The sequence below is a fragment of the Xyrauchen texanus genome, chromosome 33, assembly GCF_025860055.1.
Source record: "Xyrauchen texanus isolate HMW12.3.18 chromosome 33, RBS_HiC_50CHRs, whole genome shotgun sequence".
In the NCBI taxonomy this organism is placed as follows: Eukaryota; Metazoa; Chordata; class Actinopteri; order Cypriniformes; family Catostomidae; genus Xyrauchen; species Xyrauchen texanus.
The window spans coordinates 15,964,347-15,982,262 of NC_068308.1; the positions used below are offsets into that span (position 1 = coordinate 15,964,347).

Consider the following 17,916-nt stretch of genomic DNA (forward strand, 5'->3'; position numbering starts at 1 on the left):
TGGAACTACATGTTCTGCAAAATTCTCACACGATTCAAATTTGGTGCTACTGAGATTGAGGTACAGGTAGGTTAAGGATTAGGGGTAGTGGTAGGGGTTAGGGGTTAGAGTTTAGAGTTAGGGCTAAGTGTAATTAAAGGTGTAATTAAATTCAAGTGCATTGTATCACATTTTAAGTATATAGTAATAGTTAAAGACATCTTATATAAATTGGGTCCAAATACTTATGCAGTCAAATTGAGTATTTGTGACATTACCCTCTGCTGACATAAAAACAAAGCTTTTTTGACTGTTCACCCTAGCAATAAGAAGACAATGCATACACATGTATTACAATATTTCTTAATTAACATGAAAATACCTAGATCAGTCTCTCCTGTATGTACTCTAAAAGACATCATTGTTTATGCTTTGTATATAAATATATAAATATTGATTGTATTAAAAAATGGCCAAAATATATCTGGAAAATAAATTGGTAATAATTATATTTGAAATATTTTTATATAAATGTATTTTGAATACATTTTTGTAATTTTTTATTATGTATTTATTTTACTTATTTAATTTATATTTAAAAATCTAATTATAAAAATACTGTCATAATAAATAAATTCTGTTAAAATTAAAATTAATAATGTATCAAATAAATTATGTTTTTTTTTTTCCATCTATTTATGACATTTATACATTACATTGATTCATTTGACAGGTGCTCAAGAAACCTCTAATGAATTTAAGCTATACATTTATGCATATTCCCTAATCAAACTTAGTATCAGAAATGTCTTGCCCCTGAAGCACATTTTGTAATATATTTTAAGGTTAAAGGTTATTTTAAATTTTGTGGGAAAAAAACTTCTTTTAACAGTGCTGTTTGCAACATATAGTTATAATAAAATCTATATTTAAATAATATAGCTAAATTTGAAATATTTTTGAAATATATTTATTTTTTTAATCTGGCAGCTGTCAAGCATCACAGGTTTTCTCTTATGGAATAAGCATGTTGATAAATTCAGATTTCTCTGGTATACTTCTGATTTTGTATTTAATCTGCAGTCAGCAAATATTGTACTTGTATGAACTGGAAACAAAATTGTATTAATTAGCCTTTTTTATTTCACCATTTATGTTACTCACTGGCCATACCTGAATGGTCTCTGCAATGCTTCCTTTTAAGTATGCAATAGTTAGATGGTTAATTCTACAGAAAACTTGTCCAGGTCACATTTCACTCCAAAACAAAATAGATAAACTAGAAATGGAAAAAAATGAATCTTTGGGACCATTAAGATTTTTTATTTATTTATTTATTTTTTAGCTTACAAATATTATTTTAAAAGATTTTACATGGAAAGTGAGACACTAAAGTTTAAAGTCACACAAAGATATTTGAATTACATTACAACAAATGAGCATGAAAGAAAAGGAAAAAAAAAAAACATAAGTAGTAACACATTGTGGAATGAGAATCGTCCACACTCCTTTAGTCCCAGACAGAGCACAGCCCATGCACTAGCCAAACACTAAAGCAGAGATGTCCATCTTACTGACTCCTCCTCAGCCACACGCCAAACAACCCTGAGAGGCCTGACTGCTGCTTTCAACTGTCTAATAAAGACCAGATGTTCACAGGGAAATGTATACACAGGGCATATGTACAGTCCATCCTCTCAAAAAGCAGAGGAAAGATTGAAATATCACCTCCACAGAGGAAAGTAATGGATTGCATAATTCCAGTCCTTTGAAATGTAAGGTGCATTATGATTTATAGGCAATATAGTGTGCTAGAGGTTGGATTAGATCTACTTTATGTTGGACTGACTCTCGGAAAACAGTGAGATATAAATAAAACAAACACAAGAACAGATTTCGCAAAACAGTGCTTGGGGTTGCACGGAATAAGAAACATGACAGTGCAATAAAGAGGTGTTATCTACAGAAAGTCAGATCCACCAGACAAGGTGAATAAACGAGAAAACATAAATGTTCTTTACATGTAAACTATTATACAGATATCACCTTTATCCACATTTAGGCTGGTGGATAGCACCTATTTAAATGCTTGAAAAAAAAATGTTTATCTGACTTTGTCGGCCCCTGGTCTGCCATTAAAAGATAAACAGCCATTGAAAATTCTTTTTTAAGGACCACAGACCCCAATCACATTTTTGGGTGGATTTTATCTCCGACAGACTCCCTGAAATTGATAGGGCCGAGCTGGCTGCTGAACACTTATGCCAGGTTATCTAAAGCCTTTCTGCAAAAAGACCAACTGTGCCAGTGGTACCATTCAACAGCTTATTTTAAAACACCTAATCACATGTGAAAATATACAGTAGGTTACCTGTGACACAGTTACAATTGTATTCTGTTGGGACATAGGTATATTTATTAAACCTAAAGCAAACTTTTAGATATGCCAATAAGGCTAGACAGGCATACCGCTCTGTTTTCTTTAATATCTTTTGGTGTTTAGCTTTGAATCATCTTACAATACAACTTTCATTATATGACACGGTGTCTAAAAACTACTGAAAAGTTAGTCTCATACTCAGACGGCACGTCCACAGTCCCGTCTGAGGTCTGTTCGCTGAACGTCTGATACATTTTGCTCTCAAAACTGGAATTTTATTTTAACATCTGGCAAAATCTAATCTGATTAGCTAACTTAACGCAACTTCCGGGTGTATGGACATTTTTTTTACAAAGTTGTGTTTCCAGGCAGACAACCGTTTGTACAGATGTAGTGTTTTTTTACCATGCCTATCTAATACTGTGGTATCAGCTGTTTTAGGTAAATCTGTGCCACAAACAAAACAAAATGAACTGTGGTTGTTTGTTTAACATGTCAGTCAGACTGTATCTTTCAAAAGGTCCCAGTATACTTGTGGCGAAGTTCTCAAAACAGCTAAGCAACAGAACACTCTTTGCAAACATTCAGACACCAGCCAAGCCACTGGGGGAGGAGCATTTAAAAATGAGGAAGCACAAGACTACATGTTAAAGCTTAACTAATGTGACATTAAAATGTGTTATCAAACTAATTTTAATGGTGGGCGCTATATCCCAAGTTCATATGGGTGGGAGCGCTATATCGCAAAATAAGTTTAAAATCATTAAAGTTCCCGGATACATAAGTCTGGTGTATGCTGTTTCATTTAAAAGCTTAGAAGGTATAACTGATTTAATATCATCTTTTTTGCATTTATGTTGCATGAATAGCAAAAAAAAGTCTGAAAACATCTGTGTTGCAAATAAGCAGCACCTAGAGGTAATGTGGTAGAAATGTTAGAAAAGTGTCTAGGTTACTGTTGTAACCTCCGTTCCCTGATGGAGGGAACGAGACGTGTCGAATGAAGTGACACTAGGGGACTTCTTTGAAGACCTTGGTTACCCATGAACTTGAGAAAAGGCCAATGACAAATTGGCAGACAGAATTAGCATGTCCCTCGCCCGGACATACGGGTATAATAGGAGGGAATCATGCTTCTGTCCATTCAGGTTTTGCACTGAGGAGCAGAGTATAAGGTTCGGCCATAGCAGTGGCTCGGTTCAGTGTCGTGGCCAGGGGGACACAACGTCTCGTTCAACAGTAACCTAGACGTTCCCTGTCTGTTTCTCACTTCGACATTGTGTCGAACGAAGCGACACTAGGGGTCCCTATTCAATCACGTCATGTGCTGATGCGCTGCTGATGCAGGTGTGGGCAGGCAGTTGCTTGGACTTTCCACTCTCCGCCGACACTCACCTGTGTCCTCCGCTCGGGACACAGGTGGATTGCAACCGCTCTGTCCACCTGGGGGACCTCCAAGTACCCGTGGGCCGATGACGTTGCAGGCAGTGAAAAGTGCCTTCCACGACCTTGTCAGCTCATCATGCACCTCCAGGAAGAAAGGAACAGGGGGGGAGGGGAGTGGTTGTGAGCAGCACCCAGACCGAGGAACCAATCGTCTAGCCGTGAAGGGCGTCAGCCTCAGACTGGGTGTGCCGAGCCAAAGGTGGCAGTCCAGTCGAGTCTTCCGCGTTAGACGCCAGAATGCTCTCCAATGCAGCGATGAAATCATCATCCAGCTCGGGGGGCTTGAGGAAGTAAGCAGACTGGCCGTGAGGCGAGCCGCTCTCACCTCGAGCTTGGACGGAAGTCAGTGATCGTGCTGGGGGCGGGTGGTACGTGGGGATCTACCTGGCGAAACCTAGCCCACTGCCATTCCCAAATCGCCACCATCGCCAGCCGGGTCATCCTCAATCCCATGGGAAGGAGCGATGCGGGGGTAGCTGGAGTGGCGTTTCTCCTTAAGAAGGACAGCCGCGACCGCAACATTGCCATGGTAAGGTTCTCCCAGTGAGAACACAAACCATCCACAAACGCTTCCTCGGTGTGATCGCTGCCCAGACACACGAGGCAGTGTCTGTGACCATCAGGAGCGGAGAGAAATCAACCTTATCCAGGAAGGGCATCTTTATAAAGATACGTCCTGAAAAGGACGTACAACGCCAGCTGTGTATTGCACCCAAGGGCAAAGCTGCACTGCCGTACAGAGGAGAAAGCCGCTGATATGCGGCATAGATCCAACAGCATACTCTCTACAGATATGAGTGGAACAGTAAGTGATCTCAGCTCGATGATCGCACAACCGCTCTGCCCCGAAGAAGAAATCTGAATGGACAGAGGCATGATTCCCTCCTTATATACCCGTATGTCTGGGAGAGAGACATGCAAATTCTGTCTGCCAATTTCTCATTGGCCTTTTCTCAAGTTCAGAGGTAACCAAGGCCTTCAAAGAAGTCCCCTAGTGTCACTTCATTCGACACAACGTTGAAGTTAGTGACAGACGGGGAACTCTCTTTCTTAGGAATGTGACTATATAGTTTAGTTTGTTGCCTAATATACCACAATTTAAAAAAAAATCAAAAGAATCACAAAGTGAAATATGATTTCTGAAAGACATCAAATACAAATATCTCGTTTATGCAGTGATCAATGCTAATATAATCCCCAAGGAGCCAAAAAACTTTGATCTGCTTTTATCTTAGGCAGTTTTCTGCACAATGAGCCATTTTTTACATGCATGTGAGCTTGCTTGTGTGAATAATCCAATGTTATATATAGGAAGTCCAGAACACATGCAGCCCAGCAGGAAAAGCATGCTAAACTAATTTATCGGAAAAATTTGACTATTAGTGATAAAATGTTTTATGTCATCGCAAAGATAAGAATCTCAGATTTCCAATGACACCCAGATTGAGCTTCTAGTCCACACAGAGGCCGAGATATTTGATGAAACAATTGGAGGGTCCATGAACTGAAAATTAGAATGAATTTCTATGGATAAGCACATCTGTCAGGTCTAAAATAAGTTAGAGTGCCACATAAATTTCAGATCTGCATTTTGCGATGGAAGGTGAATTCTTTTCCCTAGTACATGTTGCCATTTAGTGGAATTAATTAAGACGTTTTAAAGGGAGATAGAGTGAACAGAAACAGAATTACATACTTAAATAGTTAGGACAGCAACAACAAATGATACATTTGAGTGTAAAAAATTGCTTCACTGTTGCCGGGAAACATACAGGATGGATAAGCGTTTACACCTCAAATGCAACATTCATATATGGTTTTTGTAATCTGATCACAAAACGTTTTAGACCCTGTTTAGATCTGTATTTAGGGCTGACCACATGTGATCCGATCACATGAAACACTTCTTAATACCAGGTTGAAACTGGGTCTGTGAGTAAAATTCACATGAGATCAGTATAATTAGCTTTTTTAATCACTCGATGATGATTTAAATGGTCATTTAAGATGACACTGATACTACTGCAAAGATGGGTGCATAAAACAGTGTTAATGGGCAGAATACAGACCAAAGAATGATGACAAGAGGCATATCGCACTTTGGGCAAATGTGTTAATGGATTTCTTTTGCAGCACATGAATGAAGCAGCATATCAAACAACATAGTGAATGAGCACTTAAAAGTAGATTTGATTCTTTTTGTAGACCAAAAAAAATCACACGACATGTTCTTAGAAGATGTCTCTACGCGAACGATTTGTACAGCTGTACAACGTAACCAGAATTAGCCGTCTGTCTCAAAGTAGGTGGAGCTCCAGGTCACACCTACCGATGGCATGGACCAATGGCAGTAAGAAGGCGTTAAGCAGCTGTTACAAAGCTGAAAGTTTGTGCAGGTGATCAGTTAGGAACCACTGAAACAAACTAAAAAACACCTTCATTTTGGCCAGATTTAGTTTGAAATGAAGTCACACCAATTTTTCGATTTTATATTAAGTATACAAAGGCCTTAAGTATGCAGTTATTGTCTAGATAAAGCAAAAACAAAGACCAGACTTCATCATGTTTTGTCAAAAGTCTGGCTACTGTACATGAGTGTACATAAATGTTGTTCTTCACAAGACCTTGTGATTTTTTTTTTAACTTTGAAGCATAAATGGTGTCCATGATCTCATTTTCAGGTATAAAGCGATGCTGTTTTGCCTGATCATCTGTTTATTATCTTTTTACCCTTTCTTATCACCTTACAGCTGTTTAAATAGGCAGATTAAATCTGCAAGGTTTTTGTGCCCAGTATGCATTGGTGGCCAACTCCTGCTTGTATGAAATTGCCTCCTCTATTTAAATGTTAACAGGTGTTGTTGGTGTAATTTTGGTGCAGATCACCTCTTCAGCGCAAGTGAATTCCAGTGAGGTCAGCCTGTAGGCTGTGCGATGAACGCTGGCTGACAGTGCAAACAAAATGTGCGAGGAGCACACTAATTAAAAGTAGTGCAGCAAGGATCATCTTATAGCTGTCTTTGCCTTTACTTCACTCTTTAGTCATATTAAAGCATGTGCCTACCTGTGTCATAGCTGGTCTTTTTTGCTGGTCTTAGAGGGGTTTTGTGCACTTTTCAGATTGGCTAGGCTGGTAGACCATCTGGTTCAAGATGTTTTTTAACCATTTAAGCTCTGAGGGTGTTTTTAAAGATTTCCTGTTTTAGTGACACTTTTCACATTTTGTAATGATATAGATTTTGATAAACTATGAGTCTTTCAGCTTAAAAAACTGCTGAAAATCACAAAAAAACTTGAGCCAAATATATATATATATATATATATATATATATATATATATATATATATATATATATATGTATATATATATATATATATATATTCTCTGATTTGACATTATTTATCTCAGGGTGTAAAAAGATCTTTAAAATCATGTAACCTCTAACTGAATAAAATTCAGTGTTTATATGATAAAACAATCAAAAGTTATAGCATTACATAAATTGTTCATCCTAGTGTCCAAAAGCCTCTCAAAACAAATAAAACATAAGAAATGTACATAAGAACTAACTACACATGCAAATACAACAATGACTAAAGGTATGCTCTCTCTCTCTCCAAACCATACAGGCATGAGTAACGAGATCTCATACAGTTCTATTCTGTGTCATTTGAGCCATCATTGAGTCTGTACTTGGTGCCATCTACTGGTACACGTAATTAGAGTGAACGATCCTCTCTACCATATTTGGATGACTTCCACCTCTGGTTGCAGCGATCTGGGGCCGGATTCACGAAACCTACTTAAGAAGAAATTTCTTCTTAACTACCATTTTCTTCTTAATTTGAAACTTAAGAAAAAAGACAAGAATATTTTGTATTCCCGAATAAACTTCTTAAGAAAGTTTTTATTTTTTTTCTTAAGATTGTTCTTAATGCTTGGACAACAAAAAACTTAAGAAGCATTACATTTCTCAAAAAAAATAATTCTTAAATATTGTCATAAATAACATCTTAAAGTTAGGATAACCTTACAGTTGTCTTATATCATAAAAGGTAAGATGTTTCATGAATTTAATAGGTTTTTCATGTTGAGTCTGAAGTCGTAGTGGGCTGTTTACATAGAAATTTTATTTTTGACCGAAAATCTTTTTCGACTGTTTTGTGATTAATTATATTATTATTTTCAGTTTTCAAAACATGTAAATGTATCACCAAATTGAAATAATAAATTGATTTGAAGCTTCTTAATGTGGTGTCCAAGCATGATTATGGATGCGCCACACATGGTGCTTTCTGCAATCTTCAGAGTTTAAAGAAACATAATAATTATAACATTAGAAAGCAAAGACTTTCTTTTTGAGCCCCCATCCACATCCCTATCGGAGATGTGCACAGTGGATAAAGCCTGACGTTATTATCAAGCTTCCCAAGGAGAACTTTTTCCTTGCAGAAATCAAATGGTTAACAGCAAATAAATTATCCTTTGATGGTTAATGTCATTAAACTAACACATCTCACACACTTTACATTTAAAAAAATTATTGCGAGATGCTTGAACTTTAAAAAAAAAAAAACATTAATAGATAAACCAATTGTTACAATTTACCAGTGTTGAAGTATTGAATTTGTTATGGGCTAATAGACAAGGCAACTCTGTTAGCAGGCTAATCAGACAATGTCAAAGCTTTTTTTATTCTTAAGAAAACAGTTAAGATGTTCTGAAGAAAATATTTGAGAACTTCTTCAAGAACTTCAAGAAAGGCACTTCTAATATGATTGGTTTATCATTCCATGACGCTGAACAAACTACTACTACATTTCTGATGAAGTAATCTGATCCAGAAAAGCTAACATATTTTTACCCAGATAGTGCATTATGTGCTGTGTGCACATGGTGCTTCATGTAGATTCTATAATTAATGCATCAGATTACATTGTGTGGTGGCTCGTTTTAACAGGAATCCCCTCCATTAAGTAGTGGTATGTGATATTTTATGTACTGTTTATTTTTCATGGAAATGCCTGTGTACAATGTAGCATGTCTGTCAAAGACATGTACTTATCTATGACCTTGATATTTCTATCTGCAAGTAAAACAAATAGGCTGGTTGTATTTTACTCTTTGAGAACTTTCCAAAGACATATGACACATGACTATTTGATAATTTTTAAGTTTTTACTGATTACTATAATATGTATAGTGCAAAATTATTAATAAACTATAAAAACTAAGCACTTCTGATTCGTCTGCAAATTTCAAAGCACTTGGTTCAGTTTTGGTCATAATGCCTACATGCATTGTAAAGTAGAGCTTCTTAGCTTTAAAACAATACCTATTTTGTGTCAGTCAAGACTGTAATTATTAATACTTTGATAATTTTTTGCCCCCAATAGGAGGCCTCCCTGCTAATTTATTTTTTATTTTTTTAAATGAATGGTTGGCTGGTCTTATCTGGTTTAAGCTGACTTTGTTGGTCTCCCAACTTGGCCAAGCTGGTCTTTAGCTGGTCAAGCAGATCTTCCAGTATAGTTAAGCTTCTGTTTGGCTGGTTTAGCTGGTTGCCCAGCTGGCTCCCACCTTGACCAGCTGAAAAGTGGCCAAAACGGCTTCCCCAAAAATTTCATAATAAATGCTGAAAAGACAAGTTTAAGGTTTGTACATACTCTGATGAACCAAAGCATTATGACCACCTGCCTAATATAATGTTGGTCCTCCACATGCCACCAAAACAGTGCCGACCCGCCGAGGCATGGACTCTACAATACATCTTAGCAATACATCCTTCAAGTCCTGTGAAGGTGGAGTCCTCGTGGATCAGACTTGTTGGTCCAGCACATCAGACAGATGCTCAATCGGATTGAGATCAGGGGAATTTAGAGGCCATGGCAACCTTGAACTCTTCATATGAAATATGTTCATAGGAGTCAGTGGACGCACGGTTCATAGACGTGCTTCAATAAAAGTATATGACAGATACCTGTATCATTCAAATCAAAGGGGCAAAAGAACGATGTTCATTAAACAAGAGGCTCTAAACAGAGCCTATTAGACACTGCATCCATAAATGCATTTTTGTTCTGCCTGGAAGCTTGGCTTCTCTATGTGATGATTGGTCAAGCTCTCAAATTGGTTGCACTTTTCAATAAATGGCCAGTAATCAAAACGGTGATGTACATGATTGACAACAAATTAAATGTAAAAGTACCACTGTCGAGCAGTGTCCGGTGACTCTGAGATATACATGCTGTTATTACCTGAAGTAACACATTTATTTTAGCTTTCATAATCAGATATTTTACCTGTTTTGTTAAAAAAAAATTTAGTTAATGAAGTTAGTTAGAAATGTAACTGACATTTGCAGTAGTAGTTTGAGCAGCATTTGAAGCAACAATGCAGTCACCAAAATCAACAATCTGTGCTTTCTCACTTTTGAATTGCATCTTTCGACACTGGGCAGTAAGACCAGTTAAGACCATCTTAGGCTGGTTTAAGCTGTTTCCCTTCACCACTGGATGTTACTTTCTTTCTTCTTCTCTGTCTCTGTATGTGTCTCTCCCTCTTTCTAAGCCCAATAAAGCCTGTCTTTGTCAATATAGAGACTGAGCAGAGGGGTACATGACACAGAAATTATAGAGGTATTACTCACGAGGCATGATGCCCTGGTCTGCGAGCTGTTCTCGTGTCCTCCTCTGCTGGAGTCTCAACTGCAGGACTGTGGGTGGAGGAAGGAAGGGAGAGAGAGAGATAAAGAGATAGAAAGGAAGAGATAATGACTCAACATCAGTGAAGCTGGAGAAATAATGCATACTGTAAATATGTGTCCATAGAAGGAACACATCATACTCTTCAGGCAGGCAGATGCTGCATTCTCTTGACTTATTTAAAGGGATAGACCAGACTGATCATAACATGATTCATTTTAATGGTCTTTAACATTGACTGTGCTGTTATTTAAGTCTAACAGGACAATTCTGTTACAGTGGATCACCAAAGGAGACGTTTAACAGAAATGTCTGAGCTGCTTTTCCCCATACAATGGAAGTTGATGGGTACAAGGGGTTCCAAATAGGACATCATTTATGTAGTCTACACTAACTGTGTGCTTTATTTCAACAGACTGAAATATAAGTAATTATTTACTGAAAATCTTTCTTGATAGCCAGACTTTTACTTTCACTGTATGGGAAAGAGCAGCTTGAACATTCTGCTATGAATAACTCATTTTGTGGTCCACAGAAATAATACAGGTTTCGAAATACATATAAGAGAGTAAATGATGAAAAAAGTTGCATTTCCTTTCACAAAGAACCATCTCTGAGAAACACACACCAGCGTCGATTAATGGCCATCCTCTTACATTTATGAGCACCTCCCTCCCAGGCTCAGGAGGACCACACACTGCAAGGAAGATTTGTTTAAAAGCCAGGAGCTGTGTTTATCAAAGCCCCTACATCCTGTTTTAAGAAATATTTGTGGGCCTGCTTTGTTTTGGGTGGTGTGTCTCTCATCAGGGCAGTCAACAGTCCACGCATCACTGCTTGAGTGTCCATGTGTAAAAATCTTTATTAAATAGCTCTATGGAATACTTGATACAGATTGGTGAATCATGGAATCCAGTGGTCAAATATTTTCATATATTGACCGCTAAACTGTAAATGTGACTGTTGTCAACCAATCTCCAACACTGTGCTAGTTTCATGACTCTTGTTACACTCTGTGCTCTCTTTCTACTTACATCATAAAATAATTTCAACTCAAATCAATATTTCATGTCCATTTATTTATTTATTTGGTAAGTAGTCATGTAATGAGCAGGAAAACGTACAGTCAGCTTGTCATTATCGTGAAACAAATCCCAAAAGGGAGATCAGTACTCAGAGTGGGGTCTTGTATCACTCTGAGGGGGTTTATTTTGTGGTCATGTCCGGCTCACTGTTCATTATTATTTACATACATAACCTCATGACTTACAAGAATAAGGAATAAATGGCTTCTCTTTTCTATAAATAACGTTAAATTCCTGAAACACACGGTTATGTTGGGTGGTTAACATATGGGCATGCACCAGTTCTTGTCAATGTTTATTTGTTCTCCCATATATCGCATATCAATCAAGTAGCTGCATAATAAGGTAGATGACGCAAATGCAATGGCCACAAATTCGCTCATACTGCTGGTATCACGAAAAAGCAATCTGCATACATCTGCTTTCGTTTAGGTCACATACTGGGCAACCTGTGCTTCTTTGTCCAATGCCAGCAACTGTCATGGACTGCAAGTCTGTGGACAAACAAGAGAAATCTAATGATGTTCAGTCTTGGCACACAGAAACAACCTCTCACGCACAAACAATATTGGCGGCTTTCTCACATGATCGCTGATATGAACTCAGACAATCATTGCCAATATACCAGTCTATTTTTGGCAGATGAAAAGAAATTCAATCTGGACCAATCTAGATCAAATTTAGCTACAGTGTTGTTCTTTCTCCTTAAAGGCATAGTTCACCCAAAAATAAGAATTCTCTCATCATTTACAAACCCTCATGCCATCCTAGATGTGTATGATTTTCTCTCTTTAACAGAACACAAACAAAGGCTTTTAGAACAATATTTCAGCTCCGGTGATCCTTACAATGCTATTGAATGGTGACCAGACCTTTGAAGCACCAAAAATCACATAATGGCCACATTAAAGTTATTCATATGACTCCAGCGCTTCAATCAAAATCTTCAGAATATCTTAGGTATTCGGATTTATAGACCCTATTTACATCTGATATTAAGATGTGTTTCGGGTGATCTGATCACATGTGGTCAGCCCTAAATACAGGTCTAAACGGGGTCTAAAATATTTTGTGATTGGATCACAAAAAACACATACAAATGTGGTCAAAATGCATGTGACCACATCTCATTTGCGGTGTAAATACTAATACGTCCAGCATGTGTCCTGGCAGCAGTGAAGCATCACAACTTACCTGTCAATCAAACGCTATGCTAAAACAAGAATTTAAACTTTTACGGTTACGAGCAAATTTAAAAGCAAACTGTCCCATTCATCAGTGCGTCTGATATCAAAACAAATGAAAAGCACGAACACCTGAAGTTCCTTTAATACATTTAATTCACTAAAATTATGGATAATTCTGCTTGACATTTTGTGTTTAAATTGCAACCGCATCAGGGAGAAATAGTGTGCAATTGATGAACTGACTTTTATGTGGCCTTTATGTGATTTTTTGAGGATCAAAGGTCTAGTCACCATTCACTTGCATTGTGTGGGCCAACACAGCTGAGATATTCTTCTAAAAATCTTTGTTTGTGTTCTGCCAAAGAACAAAAGTCTTTGGAATGGCATGAGGGTTAGTAAATTATGAGAGAATTTTCATTTTCATTAAGAATAGGCACTGAACATTTAAATGAAAAATTATATTATAATTTACTCTCCCTCATATTGTTCCAAACCCATTTGACTTTCTTTCTTATGTGGAACACAAAAAGGAGATTTTAGGAAAATGACACCATTCACCATTCACTTTAATTATATGTAAAAAAATAAATTGAAAACTACAGGATTGGAACAACATGACGGTGAGTAAATTATCACAGAATTTAAATCTATGGGTAAACAATCCCTTTAAAGGTTGAGCTTCAGTCCAGCTCTAAAAACAGGTGAATTAATAAAACTGGAAAAATGCCTCCTGGCAGCATAAAAATATTTTACCAGGGCAAAAGAAAGAACCAGAGCTCATGATTGCCCTAAGTCATTGCCCTCAATAAGAATGATCACAGCTTTGCAGACAAACTAGATCAAATAACCCTCTCAGCAATCAGATCCAGATGAGCTGACTCAATAGCGCAAAAATAGCAGCAGTGGTTGTCTTCAAGGCATATACCTGCAAAAACAACTTGTACCCTGAATGATTTGTCCAAATTAGGGCAATTACACATTAATTATGCAATTGCAGAATACACATGCTATGTTAAAATATTACCGTTTAAACTAAAATATTGCGTACACAAATTATCGTACACACTTTGTCTTCGTTTCGGAAAAAACTGCTTTTTCAGTACTGTAACTCTATTAAATGTTAATGTCATGAGCTATATCAGAAAGACTGCAAGACTAAACAAATGCCTTGAACTTTTGACGTTAACTACATTGCCTGTAAATAGCAAGGCTGTAATGTTGACATGACACAAGCAGTCCTGACACAGGCGCGTTCATACATTAAGGCTAGTTTAGCCATGTGTGTACACATGGTGACGCATCTCAACGAGAACATAAAGTTCATGACACTACCAAATGCCAACTTAAACATCACACAGACACAGCTGTCGCCATGGGAGCCAGGGGCACTTTGCCTACAACAAATTAATTGTTGTGTGGTCCCAGCATGTCTCCAGAATTTGACTTAGGGACACTCTCTATAAAAGTGTCTTTAGGGGGGCGACCAAATATAAAAGTTTAAAAATCTGTCATTGAATAATCCCTGTTGATCTACAAATGTTCTGAACATTTGAGGTCCTACCTACTCAATGTCTAATGTAAGTTGTTAGGTAAAACAAATATCTACAATGCAGTAGTAGATTTCAAGTTCTGAGTAGTTTAATTTCAGTTCTGAGATTTAGTGAAGGGGATGTATTCTGGAAGAACTGTCTAATGTCCAACAGAGGACAAACTTTTGTATTAAGCATTCTGTGAGCATTTTCTCCACACACACTCATGCAGACACGAACACAGACTGATCATAACATGATTAATTTTAATGGTCTTTAACATTGAATGTGCTGTTATTTAAGTCTAAATGCTGCTTTGAAAACTTTAAAAGTTTAATTACTGGCATTCAAATGCTTCAAAACATACAGTCTATTCAGAGCACTTGCACCAACAGCTGTAATGGTATGTCAAACAATTTATAAAAGTCATTCTACAATGCCTTTCGAATATAATGCCATTAAACATCTCTGTAAAAAAATAATTAACCTAAAAAATATGCTTCTTCGTGCATTGATACATTAACTGGTTTGATTTAATAATAATAATAAAAAAAAAAGAAAAATCATTCTAAATCAACCTGTATACATTAGGATACATCAACAAAACATATTTTGAGGGTAAAATGAGGTAGAAATAGCTTCTTAAGATAACAATTGCAGGTTACTACAATGTAGCTCAGATTATTTGGTATTTGAAGAATTTGACAAGAAAATAGTTTTTATTGCAGACTGATTGATTATTTCCAATTATCCCTCCTTTTCTTAAAAAAGTCTTGGAGGCACTTACAATGGAAGTGAATTGGGCCAGTATAGCCACAAGATATAAACAGTAAGTGTGTTAACATGATTTTAGTTTGATAAAATTGCTTAATAACCTTTTCTGTGTAATATATCAAATATTACAACTTGCCATGATGACGACAATGCCCAAAAACCCTAAATCAACTTTAAAACCAATTTTACAATTTTAGCAACTTTACAGCTAAAATAATTAATGTAAGTGCTTTAAAAAAATATCTAAGCTTCACATTTCTGCCATTAAACCCTCCAAAAATTCCATTGTAAGTGCCTTACTGCAACCTTGATTTAAATAAAAGGAGGGACGAGTCGAAATAATTATTTGTTGTAATCAATATTATGCCACAAATGCTGTCGAGTGAGCTTAATTTGTATTGAACTTGGAATATTCCTTTAAGACAATTTTAAGATCTCTTCTGAAATGCTAGAAGAGACAAATGAGAGTCTTGTTTTCTCAGGAGAAACATCTGGGAAACAGGAGACTTAAGCAGAAGACTAAATTTACTCTATATTTAATCCCATTACTGTCTAGGAGAAACAATTGAGGTAAAAACGAGAACTCGTTTGTGATCTTTCTTCCCTATAGTCAACCACTTGACCTCATGAGGCATCAGTTTAGAAGATGCTGTTCTGAATTGTCTAAACATCTGAGTGGCAGGGTTTATGTAATCTCTACGCAGTAGTGGGAGTGGGCCGCCCATGTCCTGTTGCCCCTGACGAAGTTCCTCAATGAGCAAAACACGTCCACAGGGAACACAATGTAAGATACCTATCAGCCCAACTCAGTCCCATACTTAGACACAAATGAAATGAGAGCTCCAGTCATTGCTGACTCCAAAACGAACGGGTGCACACCTTCACATCTGTGATATATCAGAGCGATAATGTGTGTTGGGCAAAACAAGCCAATGTTTAAGATAGCCCCGTAATGCCGCTGTGTGGACCAGAGTTGTGTGTACATCCCTTAAGCAAAGAGGTAATTTCCCTTTTTTGGAGGAAGAGCTCAATTTTGTCTGTAATTTTGTCTGGTGAGCCATTACTGTGCCAAACCAAAGAGCTGTGGAATCAACTGTACCATTTGAGAGGAAAGCTGATCTACAGTTTGTCTGCTGGGAAGTAAATCTCGGCTGTCAAATGCTTGACTTAATGAAAATCTTTAGATTAGAGGGTACTGCTTTCATCTCAGACATTCTGACAATTTGGTTAGTCAGTAACGCTTCCACCAGAGAGGTGGCAGCATTGTTCACAATACATTTACATATCACATTGACTTGTCACTTAGAAAAAAGGCTTTAATAAATGTATATAAATGTTGTAGATCAAGACAGAGAGAGAAATAGCTTGAAAAAGAGACAAAGTGAGAAATAAAAATAGTAAATTTATAAAACAATCAGTGAATAGTACTAAACAGTTCAGGTGTTAAGTAACCAACATGTTCTTCTTATGATATGATCCAAATGAACTGGTTTGATTCAAGTTAAAAAACATTATTTAGCATCACTAAATCAACATTAATACAAGAGGTTACACTGACAAAACAAATTTTAAGGTAACAATTGCAGTTTAATACTTTTTAAAGTGTATTTAAAATGGCAAATCTATTTTGTTTGTGTTCAGCAATTTGAGACAGGTTAAGTGATATGGAGGTGATGCATGATAACCTTTGACCTCTGTTTCAAAGCACTTCAGGCATTTGGAAACAGAATATGGAAGCAGTGCGTGAGAGCGTAGGCAATGACCAACAGGTACTTAGGCGCAAAGTGTTGCCGATTTCAGTCTATTATCAAATTCACTGTAAATTATTCCAAAACAATGTAAGACTTAAATATTTAATTTTAAATGGTAATTGAAAATTCTTAATTAGATGTCAATGTTTTGAACATTGTAACATTTTTACATATTGTTAGTAAATAAAAAAACATTTCACTTACTCTGTTAATTGTTTAGTGTAAGAATTTACACTAAACAATTTGTGGTGGTGGAGCACCTGCACCACCACCACCACAAAAAAAAAAAACTCACCTGATTTAAACTTGCTGCGGATCAGAATGGAATGTTCAGAGCCTAGTAGAGTCATTCTGCTCAGTGTACAGTTCCAGTGTCAAAGCATCAATTCACTTCAGCCCTTCCACTTCAGTCCAACCTATCACAGCACGTTATCTACCGCCTGCCAGTGAGAGTAAGCGCAGATCTCCTTATGCATCTACAAACATCTGTGACTGAGTGTCTCCCAGGGAACAGACACTCAGCGTTTGCTCAGCTTTGGTTCCATGTAGCACTGATTCTCTGCCCCATAAGAAAGTAACTGATATGTCTATGCTGCTGGGAGGGTCTTAAAGTAGAGGGGGCTCGGTTGAGCCCTCCTCCTGTGGACTCATGCTCGGCACAGGAGTGGGCTGCTTTTACCGGAGAGCATATACACACATGCACGCACACATAAACACAAACAAATGCTGTGATCTTAATACGTAACAAAGCATGTCATGCTCTTGAATCAGAATTATCTTAATTTAAAGTGTGGAAGAGTTTAATACTTAAATTCCCATATTATCCCTTAATTATTGAATCAATGTTGCCAGTGATGGGCTATTTACAGTCATTCAGTTAATATGTGTTATGTTATCTTCAGTGTTGGATTCCCCACTCTGAGAACAGATAGCCCTTCCTCCAGCTCCCACGAGCCGTCAAAACATTTGTCAGTGCTTAGCTCTGTCTCCAGCCTGTAGCACTGCGGTCACAGCCCACATTATTGGACATAGGCCACATATTAAACAAGCTAGTTATACTGTATTTAACCAACCACCCCC

At 37.1% G+C, this 17,916-nt stretch overlaps 1 protein-coding gene across 5 annotated transcripts in view; it reads right to left on the reverse strand.

The window, feature by feature from the left end:
• The window catches only part of myocd (myocardin), a 41,127-nt gene extending 23,740 nt beyond the window's left edge, over positions 1 to 17,387 (reverse strand). For all 5 annotated transcript variants that reach the window (XM_052102409.1, XM_052102412.1, XM_052102411.1 and 2 more), the window contains exons 1-2: positions 17,132 to 17,387; positions 10,456 to 10,521 (exon numbers count right to left, since the gene is read on the reverse strand). In XM_052102409.1, the coding sequence (XP_051958369.1) occupies positions 10,456 to 10,521; positions 17,132 to 17,186 (121 nt within the window). In that variant the 5' untranslated portion in view covers positions 17,187 to 17,387. The remainder of the gene's footprint in view (positions 1 to 10,455; positions 10,522 to 17,131) is intronic.
• Between the last annotated feature and the right edge of the window lie 529 nt (positions 17,388 to 17,916).